Below are 20,262 nucleotides of genomic sequence, written 5' to 3' on the forward strand. Positions count from 1 at the left end.
GGTCTGTCTCAATTCACATATCCTAAGAAGAATCCCTTTGTCCACTCTCCTAACTAGGATCTAATCTCCTGTCAGCTCTGTAGCCTTATAAGCTTCTGCGTCTGGAACTCTCTGGCAGCGTCCGCTGCATATTTTCAGTCGACTTGCTGGAATCATCCTCATTCCCTGGGCACGGACTGAACTGTCAAACCAGGTTAGTGACTTGTCCTTCTTGCCCGAATTCTGGGTCCTACCTTCTGAGTCATTACATCAATTTACTCATAACTTCCAAGTCTGGTTATAGTTTATGAAAGTATCCTTTAAGTAAACTGAGATCAACCTTTTATTTTATGAAAACATAATCAAGTCCCATTGAATATGAAAATTTTATTTTGCACAAGTCTAATAACCCAGGACAGTAGGACACTTGATCTGACTGGGGCATTGATGTTCAATTCATCAATTTTCCATCTGGTCACATATTTAACTACCATACCCAGCAAAAATTAAAAAGCATAGTCCCAACCAAGACCAGGCGCCCAGACCCTGGCAAGCAGTCACCAAGGTGGGACAGAGGTAGTCACCAGAGGGGCAGCAGGGCGAAGTAGGAAGATTAAAGAGAGATGTTGGGACAGTGTGTGACTGTTTTATCAGCTCATCAGAACAGCACGACCCAGACCTCACCCAGGGCCCCATCCCTGCCCCCGCTTCAGACAGGAAGCAGCCCCCCCTCACATTCTAACAAGTTGCAGGCCACAAAGACACGCAGATTGAGTCCAGTCCCCCTTCACGCAAGGCTAACCTCCTCCTACCATTAAAGTGACCCCAAAAAGTTTGGGAGCGCTTGCAACCAGATGGTGAGGAATATTCCTTGGAGTATCCTTTGTGGCCCATCATTTCTTATGATTCAGGTCGAAGGACATTTGGTTAAACTTGAGTAGCCATGATGGACAACATAGACAAAAATTGTGAAAACAACTGAACTAATACCCTTTCTGTGACCAGAAATAAATGTTTTAAGCAAGAATATGTTTATTAAACCAGTATATCTATTTAGTTTTTATTATTCCAACTGAACTGGCAGTCTTCCCTCCCTCTCTTGAGCAAGGCACCTAATTCCCGGCTCACAGAGTTGAACCTACCCCAGGGTTTAACTATTGGGTGGAAGTCAAATGCATAACTCGGTAAGATAATATCCAAACTTTGGTATTTTGCTTTTTTTATGTCTTTAATTTGTTATGCAGTATTTTATTTTTGCTATAATTTAAATCAGGCTTAAAAATGAGAGTATTATATTTTGGAGGGTTATTTGGAGATGAATAATTAGCTCATCTTTATGACTGCTCCTCAAGGAGAAAATAGTCTTGATCCATGCAAAATAATTTACCATATGTGTTGATTGGGTATGTCATGCTGAGAAGTGGGGCCACAGGTGGACTTGCTGGAACCTGTTAATAAATGCTTGCAGTTCTAGTTATCCTTGTTTCCCTTTTAGCTGTATTAAATTACTTTCACTAATTTTTCAGTTTTAAAAATTTCAAAGGTCAGTTTTTCTCTTCTTATCTAAGTAACAAAAAAATGAATTAAAAAGATTTAGCTGCAGATATCAGTGGTCTGGAGAATTCTGTCACATTTCCTTAGAGGTATTTACTCAAGATGATTGACGAACACTGACTTTTTACAACATCAGTAGAAGCAGCTGGACTGTAATTAATGGAAAATCTATTAATAATATATTTAATTGGCAAATGTTTTGCATAAAAAATGGATAATATCAGATAAATTGTTAGGTTGGCCTTTCATTAGTTTTTGAATATTTGTTTTCTCTACCTGTTACATTCAATATTTAAGGGTTATGGACTTAAAAAGTATGGTGTTTTAGGGGCACATTATGAATATTTATTGCAGGAAAGAATAATATCTTTCTTTGAGTTGAGCTGATTGACTCTCGTCAGCTAATACACTGACAACAAGTCTGTAATGTCTGTTAGTGATTTATAGAATAACAGCAGTATTTCAGAGCATATTTTCTGAGACAAAGGGTGCAAGTGTTACAACTTTTGAACTGGGGTAATGTGCTTCAATTCCTTAGTTGCATTCATCCGACCTGAACGCCATTAATAATAAGGTCACTATCCTGGGTCTTTCTATGAAGAAGCGGCAAGAAAAACAACAACCATGGTGGACGATGATGCGGAGAGCAGTATTTATGTTTAAACATCTTGAAAAGATTTTTTTTTTATGGTTGGGAAAGATCGCTAGATGCGCCTACGGCTCTACCATCCATGTTTACTTCCATAAACCCAGAGCACGCTGGCCTGTGACGTCATTGCGTCCTCTACTTCGCATGCAGGACACTTGAGTTCCATGACTGCAGTTCAGACAGGAGATCACATACAAGTCATATTTGGAAATGTGAACTGCAACGCAAAAAAAATTGGAATTGAGTATCAAGGCCTGCAGTGTGAACGTAGCCTAACTGTATTATTTGAAGCTGTGAGCTTATTTTTAAACTCTCTTTCTGAGGTCCAAAAGATTTTGCCTCAGTTTTGTTTAGGAAGAGCTTGGTGCACATTTTTTCCCTCAGTTTTTGTAATTTATTTGGTGAAATTGAGATATTTTGTAAGGGACAGTTCTTGTTGGATACAAATCTTGCATTAGACTTGATATAGGTGTACAGACTGCCCCCCTCATTTTGTTGTTTTGTTTCAGTGAAGAAATTATCAGATTTGTTTCCGGCCTTGGTAGAGAGGTTGTTTTTATAAGGCACAATCTTATTCAGTTCCATTCAAAATACATAATTAATATAAAATTAAATGTTGCAATAACACAGTGTTTTTGTTTTTTCGTCAATTTGTAATAGGCAATGATAGCTGTAGGCTGGAAGGATCTTCTGTATCTGTCTTGCACCAGATCTGGAAAAGCCTTTGACTGAAGACACTTTTTTGTTGTTTAAAAATCTTCAGAAGGTGATCCTCACTGTTGTCTATAATATTTTTAACTTAAAGAATCCTTTTCCTTTGTAAAAGGAAGCTTTCCATAAGTTCTTAGAACAGAGCCGGTCTTATTTATTAGCTTGTTGAGCTTTTTCAAGTAATTTTCTTCTGATGCTTTTACCCCAGAAGATGATGGAGAAAAAGTGTCCAGGATCAGATGAATGTTTCCACACCATGCCACAAAGCAGTTCACCAGATCTCGGAACTCAGCTTCTTGTCCATTTTTGATGGACACATGACTGCAGAATCTTCTGAGTATTTTTGCAGATGACAGGACAGTCTAGTACCTGAAGTCAGATGTTGACAAAGTAAAAAGGAATGTAGAGAGTACCGCCCCCTGGTGCTCCTGTGCAGCTGACTACTTGGCAACAATGACATATCTTCATCTGTTGTTCACGAGCACTGCCAACCCACCCCCTTTGTCCGGTCTTCTAGAAATCCCTGTCTGCATGGCCAGAAACCCTGTGAGAAACGGTGGAGTCTGAGATGTGATCCTGCAGCCAGGTTTCAGTAAAACACATAATGCTGAATTGCTGATATTCTGTCTGGGTCATTGCAAGGGCTTGGAGTTCTTTTTACTTATTTCTTAAAGATATCACAGTCCCCAATATTTATTGATGGAAGAGATGGCTTAAGTTTGTTTTTCCTCCTCATGTCCTTGCTTTGGCATCGCATCCCCTTTTCAACTCAGCTGGTACTTGCCGAAGTAGCTGATGTATTATATTAGTTGTAGAGATTTGAATTAGCTGCTGTGTGGTTATGCTTCATAAAAATCCTCAAGTAAGAAAAAAAAAGCAGAACAACATCCATCCAGTTTAAAAGCATTCAAGACCAGAAGCAAAAAACATGAGAAAAAAGAAACTGATCCACAAAAGAAGTAATTTCCGATTCAAGCTAGCAGAGATTCTCCAACTCACAGCCAGCCTAAGCAGCTTAGTTTTAGATTGTTTAAATCTTATCTTTCCCACAGAAGTTCCTCTGTTCATTTGGGGGAACTTTCATCATCTGTTGCTTCACTTAAATTTGGTGTACCGGAAGGCTCCATATTAGGTCCTGTTTTATTTTTACTCTACATGCTCCCTCTGAATCATTTTTCAGTAGCTCCCTCTGAAACATTTTCAGTAAAACAATTATACTTAGGATGTTAGGGTCAATGTTCCTTAAAAAGACCTAGTTAGGAAATGGGACAATAAAAAAGCGCAACAGGATTCCTGTTTAACAAATGTACAGTTAATTCCAAGGTAGTGTAACAGATTCCCTAACTGATTGCAGGCATTCTATTTATTCTTAATAAGGCATTTGTGACATTTATTAGAACACAAAATGTAGTTACAGACTTGCACTGTTAAAACTCTCTGCATTGTTCTCCCTCTGAAGTATATTATCTACAGTTTTCTCAGCAATGGGTCATGTTAAGTACTAGCTCAGGGAACAATGGCAGGCATCTTTTAATCAGAGAAAAGTCTTCATGGAAACAGTGAAACAGTGGTGAGTCATAAGTTATGCTAAAAAAAAACTTTGGGTTCAAGAATCATTTGTTTTTCCTTCAGCTGCCTCTGGGATTCTTTTTATTTTTTCAGTCACAAGAAACAATCAGTCATAAGTCTTAAAAGAGAACTCAGTGCAAAGACTATTTTTATCATACAGTAAAGGATTTTGTTAAATGTGTAAAAAGACCTGAAACTGCTTAATATCCTTTTAGTAGAATAGACTAAAAAGATATTAAGCTGATATTATTTAGAGTATAAAATGACAGTCAGAGTAATGTATCACTGTTTTTCATAAAGAAAAAAAAATCACCTGTCCATACTTACTGACGGCTAAATTAATTCATATGAAATGTATATGAATACATTTTACATTTAAACGTTGGCCTGCCTTTAGAAAGAGACCATTTCTTTAGACCCATTTTTAACACTCTAAACATCGACATATAGCAGCTTTGCCCGTTAATCACTTTCTAATCTAACATTACCAAGTTACCAAATTACCACAAAAAAAGAAAACATATATACTTAGGAAAGACGAAGTTAGACCTGACCATTGTGCTATCTTTTTATGTTTATCAAATTTCAAACTTGCATGACTAAGTTTACAACACATCTGTTATTTACCACCTCACATTTGAGACGTAAGAAAGGACACGGTTGGCAACATTAACAGCTGAATGACATTTTGTGAAATGTGTAAAAAGACCTGAAACAGCTTAATATCCTTTTAGTAGAATAGACTAAAAAGATATTAAGCTGATATGAGATTTAGAATATAAAATGACAGTCAGAGTAATTCAAAACTGTTTTTCATAAAGAAAGAAAAAAAAATCACCAGCCCACACTTACTGACGTACAAAACAATTCATATTAACTGTACATGAATACATTTTACATTTAAACATTGGCCTGACTTTAACTGCAAATCAGTGACTTACTGTTTTCCTCCTACTCTGTAAATGTGATGTCAGTCAGTAATTCCCAAAGTTACTGTTCAAAATGGGAAAGACTAAAGTAGACACTATTGAAGTTAGACAAATGTGTTTTAAAATAAAAAAGGAAATGAAAATAGCACTTACACCTAAACATATCTATTGATTATGAAAACATTAGGAATATATGCTAATTAAGAGAATTGACAGTTATATCATGGATTTGATAAATACTATTTCTACACTCCTTTTATTTTACTTAAACTGCTGATAGCTTATTTATGGTAGTTGACATTTTGCGTTATAAAGAGACAATTTTTTTGGTCCCACTCTAAACATTGACATATAGCAGCTTTGCCCGTCAATCACTTTCTAATCTAACTATTAGCAAGTTATCAACAAAAAAAGAGAAAACATATATACTGAAGAAAAGAAGAAGTTAGACGTGACCATTGTGCTATCTTTGGATGAGCAACTTTCATATCTATCAAATTTCAAACTTGCATGACTAAGTTTACAACACGTCAGTTAATTACCACCTCACATTTGAGATGGAACAAAGGACACGGTTGGCAACATTAACAGCTGAATGACTTGTATTCTCTAGAGGAGGCTGACAAAGATTTTACAGAAATTTAGACCGATGATGTGAAGAGCATCTTAACAGGTGACAAAATCTGTCAGGGTGCCCTTTATTGAAATTAATGATGGGAAAATGTCAAGCTCCTGGATGATTAAAAGTTGTATGTTGAGAGTCTCTTTTCTTGTGCAACTGTCTGTATTTGTTTTTGTGGAGAAGTGAGTCATGTTTAACATTGACTTGATTTGATTGCTTTTTTTTTCTAAAAAAAAAAAAAAAGCATAAATTACACACAACTTACAGATTCATCCATTTAATCCTGTAAGTCAACAGTACCATTGTAATAACAGTTTTTTTAGTAAGCCATGGTTATATGCCACACAAAATGGGAATATATTTGACTTAAAGAGATTATCATTAAATTAAGACAAAGTAGCATGGCATTGTAACAATAAAATCTTACTCCCAAGTGATTGTTTACCATATATTATACATGCAAAACATGTTTGATCAAAAAAATAAATAAAGATACATTAACTCACCTACATGGAAAACTAAATCCGCTCAAGACTGAAAGAAGTTTAAATTGCATAGTTTACCTTGCAGTAGTATTCCTTTGAAATTAGATGTGAGGTCTTACTCTAACACATTAATACTTAATTTAGTTCAGAAATACTTTATTATGACCAAAAGGAGATTAAATATAATTGGTACTAATATTATAGGGGTTTCTGTATATAATTGCTGCAGACACAGGTGGCAGGAAGGATCTCCTGTGGTAGTCTTTCAGTGGTTCTGGAGAAGCTTATTGAGAAAAGTTGTTGATGTAAAACAGTCTAGTGACATTCTACCTCAAACAATAAAATTAAATTGTGGCTCTGGCTGTGTGCTTTAATTTAACCCAATGGAAGGTAGGGCTTCACCCTAGTCAATTTTTCTCAAACCTGGGTTTTTGTTAGGATTGCCCTTTATTCATGCTAATGAAATGCTAAATGAAAATATTCCCATTGCATGACGCCATAACCACTACATTAAACCAAACAATTGTATTGGTTACATTGAGGTGCAATCAATTTCCCATCATTAAAAGCATTTTGCATACAGGCCAATGAGTCAGTTTTTGTCCTCTTTGACCAGGCCCCCAACAACATTTTTATTCCTTCACCTCTATGGTTTCTGCCAATTACCAAACAGGACTTTCCTCTTTTTCTTACCACTGTTCTTTAATGGCAATATCTGTGGGGTGCACAGCTAATGGAGTATAACTTCATTTTAGGAGCAGGGCCACACCCAAAGCACTCCTCCAATTATGTATTACTCTATTTATACGCCACTCATCCTTTCCTCTCAGTCTGTTATAATTCATCAAACCCACCCTCCCTTCACCCATTTTCCTTTTCCTCTCTCCGTTCATCTCATTACCTCACCTTGTTCTCAGCTGCAGGGTCCATCTGGGGGTTCAGTGCAGGCTCACAGAAATGAACCAGAAACGCATCCTTCAGGAAATCATACCACCATACAGAGATCTTCATACCTACTGTTTACTCCTCAGATGTTAGCGACCCCCTACCCTTTCATCCCTTCCTTCTTAATTTCTTCATCCCTCATCCCTTCATCCCTCATACCTCCATCCCCAATCCCTTCATCCTTCTTCCCTTTCTCCCTCATTTCTTTACCCCTCATTCCTTCATCCCTCGTCCCTTCATCCCCCATCCCTTCATCCCTCATACCTCCATCCCCAATCCCTTCATCCGTCTTCCCTTTCTCCCTCATTTCTTTACCCCTCATTCCTTCATCCCTCATCCCTTCTTCCCCATCCATTCATCCATCTTCTCTTCTCCCTCATTTCTCTACCCCTAATCCCTTTATCCTTTAATCCCTTCATCGTTACATCCTTCCATACCCTCGTCCCTGCTTCCCTTATTCCTTTTCATCATCCCCTATTTAGTCAATAAACCTTTAAACTCATATTAAGTTTTAGTGTTGTCATTGCTAGTAAAATAGCTGTTGTGTTGACCAATTATCCTGCTGAGAATTTCTGAAGCTCATTCAAGGGTACCATTGAATCTTAGCTGGATTTTCCTTAATAATCCAGTACTTTAGCCTGACTCAACATTTTGGTGTAAACCTCATAGAGCGTGCACTAAATTAGCAAATTAATTTGCTCATCTACTTTTATTTACATGATCTTAAATTACATTCCATCTCTAATCCATAGAGGCTCGATATGATGTTGGTCCACGCTTTGTAGCTAGAACTGCTTAAATTCTTATTGGAAGTCTTTCCACAAGATTTCTGGTAACTTCTGACCATTTTTCTAGATGTGCATTTGTGAGGTCACACACTGTATTTGGACTAGAAGGATTTACTCTCAGTCTCGGCTCTAACTCATCCCAAAGGTGTTTTATTGAGTTGAGGTCAGTACTCCGTGTAGTCAAGTTCATTTGCACCAGATTCATGTCTTTATGGACCTTGCTTTGTGCATTGGTGCTTTGGCCACAGTCATGTTGGAGGAAGGGGTATGCTCCAAACTGCTCCCACATATTAAGGAGCATAGAATTGTCCAGGGCTGCTCAGTGGAGCACTGCTCCCTTGCAGCAAGAAGGTTAGAGGTTTGATTCCTGGCCTGGGGCCTTTCTGCATTGAGTTTGCATGTTCTCCCTGAGCATGCGTGGGTTCTCTCTCTGGGTACTCCGGCTTCCTCCAAAAACATGACTGTTAGGTTAATTGGCTTCTATAACTTCTCCTTAGGTGTGAGTGTAAATGGTTGTTAGTCCCGTTTGTCTCTGGGTTGCCCTACGATAGACTGGCGACCTGTCCAGGGTGTAACCCGCCTCTGACCCGTAGACAGCTGGGGATACGTGACCTCGTGACCTCGTGACCCCAGCAGGGATAAGCGTGACGGAAAAGGAATCAATGGAATTGTCCAAAAGAATTCTTGGTCAGCTGAAGTATTTAGAGTTCCTTTAACTGTAACTAAGAGGCCAAGCCCAGCTCATGAAAAATAACCCCACATCATAATTCCTCCTCCACCAATCTTTACATTTGACACAATGTGGTCAGACAAGTACCTTTCTCCATAACCACCAAACTGAAATTCATCCAAACCTATCATATTTCCAGATGGAAAACTGTGATCTATCTCTGCAGAGAATGCGTATCCATTGCTCTGGAGTCCAGGGGTGCCATGTTTTACTCTACTGCAACCAACAATGTGCATTGCACTTGGTAATGCATGGCTTGGATGCAGCTGCTCGACCATGAAAACCCATCCCATGAAGATTTGGGCAATCTGAAGGCCACATGAAGTTTGGAGGTGTTTAGTGACTGAATCTGCAGAGATTTGCCGACCTCTGAGCACAATGTGCTTCAGCATCCGCTGACCCCACTCCATCGGTTTACATGGCCTAGCACTTTGTGACTGAGTTGCTGCTGTTTCCACATACTTCCATTTTTAACGATACAGGTGACAGCAGAATGTGGAATATTTAGGAGGGAGGAGATTTCACAACTTGATTTGTGACACATATGACATATTTTCAAAGTTCCATTCTGGAATTCATTGAGCTCCTGAGTGCGACCCATTCTTTCACAAAGTTTATAACAGCAGACTGCATGCTTGGAGGTTGATTTGATCAACCTGGGACCATGGAAGGAATTGGAACACCTGATTCTAATCATTTTAATATGTGAGCAAATACTTTTGACAATGTAGTGTATATGCCACTTAAATATGTAATAGAAATGGGACAACTACCTAATCATGAATTTCTAGGGGGGAAAGCCAATGTAGTTCCAAAATTAATGTGACTTAAAATGGTTTGGGTATGTTTATAGTTGATTTAAAGTTACTTTTTTGGCTATTTGCGTTGCACATCTTTAATATGCACCCATCAGATCTAATGTCATAGATTTATAAGCAAACTGCTTTCTTAAAAACCTTTCTACTGCGCTGGAACAATAGTGACATCTAGTGGACATACAAGGAAACGTCAGGCTCTTAAATGCAGCCTTTGGAGATGCATTTGTATTCTTAGATTATTTATTATGTTGTTTTGAGCGATGTTAAATATTAAAATGTCTTTAAAACAAATATACTAACGTAGATAGGGATATATATATATATATATATATATATATATATATATATATATATATATATATATATATATATATATATATATATATATATATATATATATATATTTATATAGGGGTTGTGTCCTAATCTTATTCTCTGAAACGTTACAACGACTGTAAAGTAAGTCACATGCTGGATCAGCTGACATCACCAGCTTCTCCTTTTGATGCTCTTCCTCCTCTACAGGCGGTCACTGATTCAAAAGAATCAGAATTACACCGTTTTCTCCGCTTCTTTAATGTCAGTTTTTTAATTAAAGCTGATCGTAATTAGCTGTCGTTGCAGTTTAGATAGATAGCCAGATAGATGTTGTTAGAGTGGATGATGAACGGACACGCCATTCTTTACACGGGGGTCACTTTGGCCTTCTGGAGTACCATTCTAGTCGTCGGTAAGCTTGCAATGCTTTAATATAAATGTTTATTAGTTGAGTTAATGAAAATGGATCTTTAAATCTTTTTAATACCCAGTAGTCATAACCTATGTTTTACCATAGTTGGTATTTTTTTTAGATGAACAGCGCTCAGTGGGTCCTGGCTACTTCTTGGAATTAGCTTTGTAAGCGGCTTTTTGGCTAGCTGTTCTAATTAATTTAACGTTGGGTGTTCGCATATGTTCAAAAATAAATGCCAGAACATACATTGGTTTTGAGAATAGTTCACATTTACACGATTTAGTCTACAACTAGTGTCATTTAGTGAATGTACCCTCTAGCTACAATGGTGTTAGCACCGAAGAGCTAAGTTTTTAGAAAATATCATGTCAAATATTCATGAGACAGAACATGTTGGCATATATGTTCACTACTTTACTGCCTTTTTTATATAGTTAGGGTTATTTTGATCAACGGTTGTTTGGTAAAGGGGTTTAAGGCCTGAATTTGTTTGGTTAGCTAACGTTAGCATGTTAGCCTGTCCTAGCTGAGAACAAAATACAAAAACTACAAACAGGAACTGCTGCAGTTCACGTGAGTGTGAAGCATCGCAGAAATGTCAGTTTTCCAGGATTTCTGCAGGGCCCTATGTAAGGGGCATTAGTTTATTCAAGGTGAAACAAGTTTCACAAACCGCATGCTGTGTTGCAGAACTCTTAATTTGCGTTGGGTTTTATATTATATGATAATAAAAAAAAAAAAAAAATATATATATATATATATATATATATATATATATATATATATATTAGTTCTGTAGAGCAGGCTCCTGTGTTGAGCTGCATCTCAGTAACTAAAGACATTATGTTTTATTTTAGTTATTCGTTTGAATTAGTTCAACGTGTCTTTATTTTTCAGATTTATACATGATTATACATTTCATGTGTTTCTCTATTAGTAGCATTGTGGCTTTAAAAAAAAAAACCCTCAAACGTTTGTTTCTCAGCATTGATTAGGAAGATCTTATTTGTTATAAAATAAAACTGCACTGGTGTCCAAAAGGCAGCAGTTGACACCCTCCACAAGGAGGGTAAGAGTCCCTCCATTGCTAAAGAAATTGCTGGTTTCTGTTATGCTGTGTCCGGACATAACCAGGACTTGATTGGAGGGAGAAAAGTATAGTTTTGAAAAAAGAAAGAAAGGATAAAAGAAACTAGGATTGCCTTCATCTCGAAAGGATTATGTAGTGAAGCGCGTTGTTTCATCCATATGAAATAAACATTGATTACATGGACTATTGTTAAACCACCCCTGAACCTGAGGTGTGAAAAATGTCTGTCCCAGGCAGAAGGAAAAATAATACAATAAATGTTGCTTGGTGGTCTGAAGTTCTTTTACTTTTCATTTTGAAATCAGATCCCAGATTCTGAAGCTGTATTGGAGAACCACAGAATTACAGATAATTTTTAAGGTCCGCAGTGAGATTTGGACACAGTAATAATTTAAAAAGCCATGCCGTCTGCTTGTGCTGGTCAGCTGTTCTGTTCTCAAGTCCAAATTCAGAGCAGCAATGTGCCCAGAAACTTTAGAGCTCTTTATGATTCCATCTGCTCACAAGCTTTACAGAAGCGCTGATTGCATCCTCTGAGCAGCACTTGACCACGTCAATAAAAGTAAACATTAAATGGTTTACATCAAATACCTTCAGTGATATTGACCCCTTTTTTAAAGACTTGGAGCAGGAGGTTATCAAATCTAGTACAGAGCTGTTAAAACAAAAAGCTTTTTAGGCATGTACCAAGGGATTTTCAGTGTTGCTACTAATAAATAATCTGGATCATAATCTACACTTTCATTCACTGCAAGGAAATGTCTCTCTTTAGCTATTTAACAGTTTCAAACTCTTCTTCTCCTCACAGGTATATGCTATACCATATTTGACCTTGGATTCCGCTTTGATGTGGCATGGTAAGTATTGTTTTTATTATTCTTTTTTTTATGCCTAATCCTTTATCTCTAAAGCACAACAAAAAAAAGGTGGAGATGAGGACTGATCTGAACGGATATTCTCCCATTTATACCTTCTTTCTTTTTCTTCCCTTGTATCTGTATCTAGCCGATATTTGCATGTGTTGGCTGATTCATTAGCGCAGTGGTTCCCTAACTAGGGCCACCCTATGGGTGCCAGGGTGTATTTGTAGGGGCCATGGCGTAGTAGTTGTGATTTACTAAGCCAAGTAGTTATTCTTTATTTGTTTTGATAGATATATTTAATTCTGTTGCGTGTTAGAACAATTAGCCAAACTTAAACTAGTTGCCCTTTACAGGTGGTAGTTTTTGCAATTTAAAGTAGATTGCAGTTTATTAGAATGTGGTATTCAATTTACTCTTTCTGACTTCCATCTGTTCAACTGTTCAAAACATTGTATTATGGTTGGAGATTGAGGAGGGTGTATTGCTGCCCCCTCTATTTGTTATCCATTGTTAATATCTAGTTTTATTTATCACTTAATATTTGTTTTTTGATTAAATTAAGATGTAGTGGATGGAAAAGCAATAACACTTCAAAGAACCATGCCAAAATACTGACAGTGCTTTTTGAGATTGGTTAGACCAATTTCTGCCAAAATAATCTTTAGTCTTTAATAAAACACCTAATTACTCAATCTTTAATGTTCCATTTGTAAAATAAAGGATCTATCTATTTAATTGACATTTTTGTTTAGGACTGGTTCTCATGTCGAAAACGTATGAGACATACATGACGATAAAGTTCGGGGATATGACAGTTTTCATCGTACAATGTGTTCTGTCCAGCCAGTCGGCCAGCACAGGAGCAGGTTTTTTGGTCAGAGCATCTTGATTCAAATGTCGCAGCTAATATGCGAAACGGTTGAAATAAATAAGAATCATCATTTACTTTACCATTGAGTTACGTCCCCAGTGTTCACGGGGATGGACGTCTTTGTCTTTAGCAGGCGTAGACCTAACAGAACTGGGAGCGTTGCGAGGCAAGGGCTCAAACATGTATGGCTCTAAGCCTTCTACACCAAACCAAGCTTCTGCCGCCCTGGCGTCCTCTTCCACAACAACTCTGTCCCCGCTTTCCTCCTCTAAATAAAAAATGTATAACAGAAGAGACTCATCAACGACCTCCGACACAAAACTCTCCTCTTGCATGTTCCGCTGTCCTTAGCGTTCCTTGACAGTCTTGTTTTTAATTTCTCATTGGGAACCTACTAGCACTAAGTTACTAACTGGTTAGCAAGATGTTTTCGACAAACTGGCCACAACCAAATGACCTTAACTGAGTCAACAAGTCGGCTCATTCAAGGTCAAAGGGATCTCCCCTCTGCTAGCCCTCTTCCTTTTTTATTTTTAAATTTAAATTCTAAAACCGTCCTGGTCCAACAGTAATGCTGCATTTAACAGCTTCCATGTCGTGGATGCGAGATCCAAGATGCTTTGCGCTGCTGACGATTGTTGTGGAATTTTTATTGATCAAAGTTGGACAGACCACCACTCAGTTAAACAAATTGAACTTTGTCTTGCAAATGTATTTAAAGGTATAAAGCATTGGAAGGCTCCTGCTTTCATAGGCAGAAAGCGTTGAAGGAAAATGTGCACACAATTTCATAGATTTGAGGAGGGGAAGACAGTATGTTGTTTGTAGCCTAAACCATTCTGTTGTCAACATTCCTCCTTAGCTGGCCTTAGTGTGTGAATCTCCTCTGACACCCACCACTTTAAACACAATCAATAGGGAAAGATTTAAGACAGAACATGGAAAATGCGAAACAGGATTAAAAATAATCATATGTGAAACTGTTCCACCACACAACAAATTCCCAACCCTGCAACCCTAAAATGAGGGTGAATTCCTGGCTCCTAGAAATGTTGATATTCATCATGTCTTATTTTGACTGTTCTAAGACACTGTGTGTGTTTTAAAGCAATTTTTTATATCCGTGTCAATTTCCACATTAGACATACAGTGACCTAAATTTAGTTTACCCCCTGTCAAAAGTTAAGATGCCTTGTCACAGAAGCCTCTCCAGATCCGCTGTTGGACAGACTGCTACAGGAAAGCCTTCCTGCCTGGAGCCATTTCCCTCCCTGAACAAAGCCCTATCAGGGCTGCAATGTTTAGTTTTTATTTGAAATAAGCTGGCTGTGAAATAAAGCACTCGATCCATAAAGTTTTTATTTATTTTTTTATTGAATCATTAGTGTAAAGTTTCTTTTATTTATTTACCTACAGGTTTTTGACGGAAACCTCTCCTTTCATGTGGGCCAGTCTGGGCATTGGTTTGGCCATTTCTCTGTCTGTAGTGGGAGCTGCTTGGTAAGTACGAGGAGAAACCCCCCCCCCCCGTCCATCTGTAGTTTAAAATCAAACTTGAGAATTTTGTACAGTAGTTTCCAAGCTTCGAGTTAAGACTTTCGTTAGATACAAATGTCCCTCAAATTCTAATGCAGGAGTGATCAATAATGCATAATTTATATTAAAGATGCATTGGTTTATAACATCTCTTCATCTTGTAATTCTTAACACATTTCTAATGCTATACTAGGTTTGGGAAAAGCAAGATATTTGAGGACGATAATGAGTCTTAATATAGAACACAAATCATTCAACGTTGATGCAGCTGAACAGTTGAGAAACTCATCATTAAAATGAGTCCAGTTGCTGCAGATCTTCTCTCATTTCCTGGTGATCTTTGGAGAGGAAGCCCTTATTACCCTGTTTATAGCCCAACAACTATGCAAACTGTCATAACATTAATTTAGAGAAAACTATGATGTATTGCAATGTATGAAAACGCAGAGAAATATGGAGTAGCTGCACTGAGCTGTTGAATCTGTATGTATTCTAAGCTGTATTGGTCTAATTGATGCAGATATAAGCCAAGAATTTATCCTAATGCCAGAAACCAATGGTGCAAAAGAAGGTTTGGTATTTAAAACCACTGAAGCCATCTTTATATATGTGCATGTTGGATATGAGATTTTTATGAATAAAGATGTTTGTAAACTCTAAATATGGGGAATTGTTGGGATTCTCACATTACTATGTGCTGCCAGCTAGCATCATTGTAATACTTGGTTTGAGTTTTTTATTGAACATGTTGTTAAGTTAATTTAAGAGTCATGTCTGCAGTTAGCCTTGATATCAAAAAGTGTTCTTCCATCTTTGAGGAGTTAGGTCATCCTGAACAGTCTTTAAGGTGTTTGTGGATTCATTTGTAGCGATGTGGATTACAGTCAATGTGTTAGTGTCCCGAAAATACTAGTTACCACAATCTAACTTCAACTTAATTTGTTGGACATTCACCAATATAAAGTATTTTTTTTTTCTCATTCCAGGGGAATCTACATCACTGGTTCAAGCATCATTGGTGGTGGTGTTAAGGCTCCAAGAATTAAAACAAAAAATCTGGTCAGGTAGGTTCTTCTGAAAATCTGTTATTTAGAATAAAACTAACAATGCAAGTACATCTAGTTACTGTGAAAGTCAATAAAACGAAAAGTAAATCATGTATTTAGATCAATTAGGTTTCTGTGTGCATATTTTTACATGGTGGGGACCAATGTCTGGCGTCCATGGGTAGAAATGCTGTTTTAGGCTTAGGAGCTTAGGTGTTATGTTAAGGACTAAGGTGTGAATTGATTTTAGGTTAGGGTTGGGTATGAACCCGTAATGGTTAAGGGTTAAGTGTAGGGTAAGTGTAAAGTTTAGGCTGTAGAAATTTATATATATATATATATATATATATATATATATATATATATATATATATATATATATATATATATATATATATATATATATATATATATATATATATATATATAGATATATATAGATATAGATATAGATATAGATATAGATATAGATATAGATATATATATATATATAGATATATATAGATATATATATAGATATAGAGATAGATATAGATAGATAGATAGATATAGATAGATATAGATAGATAGATATATATAGATATAGATATATATAGATATAGATATATATAGATATAGATATATAGATATAGATATATATAGATATAGATATATAGATATAGATATAGATATATATAGATATATAGATATAGATATATATAGATATAGATATATATAGATATATATAGATATATAGATATATTGATATATATAGATATATTGATATAATTCCTGCTTTAAGTGGGTTGCTCTGTCAGCTAAAGGCATACTTACAGTCTCTAAACTCCTGATAAAATGTTGTTTTATCAGGACTCTTTAATCATGACAGTTTGTGAAATGTTTTGTGAAGGATGTCAGTAACTTGGAAACAACTGTCCAATCAGCAGACCATAATTTAAAACCGCTGTAAAAAAAAAATTAACATCATCTGGTGTTCCAGGTGGCGCATTGGTTGGCATGCACTACCCATGTATGGAGACCTTAGCTTGACGCTTTCAACCCGGGTTCGAATCCGGCGAATCCAGTGTTTTCCTGCATGTCTGTCCCTCTCTCTCATATTCCCTTTCCTGTCAGCCTACTGTTGGAAAATAACCGAGCCACTAGTACCGTAAAAAAAAAAATTAAAGGTCATCTTTCATTGACCCTATAAAGTATGATGTTAAAACATTAGCTGTAAACTCCAATCAACAAAAAAGCAGTAGTTTGTCCTTTTTAAGTTGAATTACTGACATTGAAAAACTTATCTAATTCCTAATGCGTTATCTTTTTCTCTGTGTTTATTTTGCAGCATCATCTTCTGTGAAGCTGTTGCCATTTATGGGATCATCATGGCTATCGTCATTAGCAACATGGCGGAGGTATAGAAAAACTCTCCTGTAAAGCTTTTTCCATCATTATAAACAATAAAAGTAGTTCTACATAGTGAACAATGGGAGCATTGAAAAAAGCTGGAGGCCTGAAATACAAAACTGTAATCCTACGGAAACGGTAAAACAAAGAGAAGTTATTGTCCCTAAAAATAATCTCTTCTCATCATACAGAACTTCAGCGCAACAACCCCAGAGACCATTGGAGCACGAAATTACCAAGCTGGTGAGTTAACCTGCTCGCATGTCTCAGTTTTAAAGGGGAAAAAAACCCAAACAGACTCATTTTGAATTGCTTCTTTAACATAAAGCTGAAACCTGAAAAACGCAATGTTAAGTGTGAGATTTCATATATATTTTTTATTTCCCTTGCTGTGTGATATTGAACCCATGATTTATTTCATCCCATGCACGGCTAGGTTACTCCATGTTTGGAGCTGGCCTCACTGTGGGCTTTTCCAACCTTTTCTGTGGGATCTGTGTGGGCATTGTGGGCAGTGGAGCTGCTCTGGCAGATGCCCAGAATGCTAGCCTCTTTGTGAAGATCCTTATTGTGGAAATCTTTGGCAGTGCAATTGGCCTGTTTGGAGTCATTGTAGCAATTCTGCAGGTAAAACACACTTTTAAGCAATACTTCTTGGCATTTGCCTGCATTTACTGATACATTTCTCTAATATGTTTCTTTTCTTCTTCTCTTCCAGACCTCTAAAATAAAGATGGGCGATTAGATGCTCTAACATGCTGAGAAGAAAAGTATACTGCTGAAAAATCAGATGGATTATTGTGTACATACATCGTAAATTATTGGAATGTCTATATTTGGTGTGTATTGTTTTTAACCATCATTTGTATAAGAGTGGGTTGATCCTAAGGAAGCTTGCATGTTGAATAGGGAAAAAGTGTTTTTTTTTTTCTTGTGCATTTCCTCATGTTCTCACCAGATAATTGTAACAATTCAGCTTCATGAGTCATGGAAGTAATCTGCAGCTTTCAGCTGTGAGGCTTTGCTTTCTTTGAGAGGTTTTCTTGTATAATCTTTCAGACCACTCTTATTCAATGATGTTTAAAACTGAGTATTTGAAAATAGTGTGTGTGTGAATGCAGAACATATGATTCACCTTTCTTTTTTCTTCCTTTCTGTGAAGCTTGAGGACGTTTGTGATTGTGCTTGTGGTCTGGTTTGTCAGTTTTTGTTTTTGTATTTGGAAATCTGAAGCTGGGCCTTTCTGCAGGTGGTTCCCATACAGTGTTTATTTTTTTCCGTTCCCTAGCTCCTAATAGAAAACATTTATGAATTTTAAATTAAGACTATTGTAAAGTTGTAATTGTGCAACATATAAATCAGAGCAGTCACTCCCAAGCCAGCCATTTGTATACCACACAGTTCTTGCTGTTTCAAAACAAAAATTCATTTTCAAATTACAAGACATGACAGGCTGTTTAAAAGTTGTAACAAACTAAAGGAATCTTTTAGAAGACGTATATACATTTTATGTTTTCAAATAAAATGTCCATCATTGCCTCGTGGCAGCCATTTTTGTTTGTCGTAGCTTCATTCACCATCAGTCAACTCAGAAAAAGAAGAGGCATGTTTGCAGTAAGAAATTGGTTTCTTACTCAGTTTAAATCGGTCTCAGTTGATCTGATACTTCAGATTATTAATGTTTTACTTCATACTTTTTTTTTTTGTATGTTTGTATCCATTTTGGTTCAGATGATATTTGACAGTCAAATCTGCATTATCTGCTTATTGTTTACCAAGATTTAACCAACATTCCTCAAATTGTGTGACGATTGTGGTTGTTTTGAAATGAAAATCAAGACGAGGTGACTTCTGATATATCCCATGAGCTTTATTAATGCTTAGACATTTGTTTGTAAATCCTGTTCATTAGGAGTCTTTCGGGTATTTTAATTTGAAGTTGCCTGATAGAAGAAAATATTTAAATCAAGGCATTACCAGAGATGATACAGTTAATTTTTCTGTTCCCTTTTCCTTCACTGTTTTATTTGAGCGTAAACATCAAATCATACATTAGAAAGGTGCATTGTATTTTGTTAAACAAATCTCATTCTAATTAAAACGCCTAAAAGAAGATTTATGATTCAAAATGGACAACGAAATTCTATGAAATTCTGGGTTTGTAGTAACTGTAGATGGTACTGTGTATACACTATGTTGATGTGATGGTGGTCAGAAAATATCCCATTGTTTTTTAACATTGTGGAAGATGCAAGCAAAATCTGATTTTCCTTCTGGCTCCATAAATGTTGGGAAACAAAATAAATGGTTTAATCAACTTTTTACTGTCTGATCTGTTTCATCAGTATTTCATAATCAGTGGCGTCTTGTTGCTGAACTCCGTGTAACCTGGCCTGCTGTGCTTCAGTGCACTACCACTAGATGGCGACCTAGACCATGACTTTCTGCTCAAAACGGGTACAATGAATTTTACTTACAAATCTTACAGGCAAATGAACACAGAGCATAAATTTAACAACATTGTAATGGGCAAAAAACAAACATTGAAATGTATTAAAACTATAGCAATACAACTAAAATATATAAAAAGAGCTGAACTCGCTAAAGACCTTTTGTATATGGTGTGCTGCACAAGTTCAAAGACTTAAGGCCATGTTCAAACATACAATAAAATTGTTAATTTTTGGAGCACTGGTTCAGTTCTTCATTATAACATCAAATGTAAGTAGACCTGCTTTATAATCATACAGTAAACGGATGTGTATTAATATGAACAATGAACCTTATTTAAACTGTAATGTTTCAATTTTTCTGGTTATAAGAAAGATTTGACATTGGTCTGCTTCAAAAGTATCTGATATGTAGGCCTGCAGAGCAAAGCAGCAATAAAAGTTATATTGTATCTCAGTTTTTTTTTTTTTTTTTATCTTTATAAACTGATTTTCTATCTTTCAG

At 36.5% G+C, this 20,262-nt stretch overlaps 1 protein-coding gene across 1 annotated transcript; it reads left to right on the forward strand.

The window, feature by feature from the left end:
• Nucleotides 1–10,239: 10,239 nt before the first annotated feature.
• On the forward strand, nucleotides 10,240–19,628 carry atp6v0b (ATPase H+ transporting V0 subunit b). Its single transcript, XM_038274321.1, has 8 exons — nucleotides 10,240–10,509; nucleotides 12,411–12,459; nucleotides 14,753–14,836; nucleotides 15,859–15,936; nucleotides 17,246–17,315; nucleotides 17,499–17,550; nucleotides 17,744–17,934; nucleotides 18,026–19,628. The coding sequence occupies exons 1-8, from the start codon at nucleotides 10,425–10,427 to the stop codon at nucleotides 18,050–18,052; spliced, it is 636 nt and encodes a 211-aa protein (XP_038130249.1). The 5' UTR covers nucleotides 10,240–10,424; the 3' UTR covers nucleotides 18,053–19,628.
• The last annotated feature ends 634 nt before the right edge of the window (nucleotides 19,629–20,262 follow it).

This window comes from Cyprinodon tularosa, unplaced genomic scaffold (genome assembly GCF_016077235.1).
Source record: "Cyprinodon tularosa strain WSP-4 unplaced genomic scaffold, ASM1607723v1 ctg908, whole genome shotgun sequence".
NCBI lineage: Eukaryota > Metazoa > Chordata > Actinopteri > Cyprinodontiformes > Cyprinodontidae > Cyprinodon > Cyprinodon tularosa.

Bases quoted from the DNA above. Each gene is read 5' to 3' on its own strand.
- atp6v0b (XM_038274321.1), top strand. From the start codon at position 10,425: ATGTTGTTAGAGTGGATGATGAACGGACACGCCATTCTTTACACGGGG. The intron at 12,460-14,752 runs GTAAGTATTGTT...ATTTACCTACAG, and splicing joins TTCCGCTTTGATGTGGCATG to GTTTTTGACGGAAACCTCTC. The intron at 15,937-17,245 runs GTAGGTTCTTCT...TTTATTTTGCAG, and splicing joins AAAACAAAAAATCTGGTCAG to CATCATCTTCTGTGAAGCTG.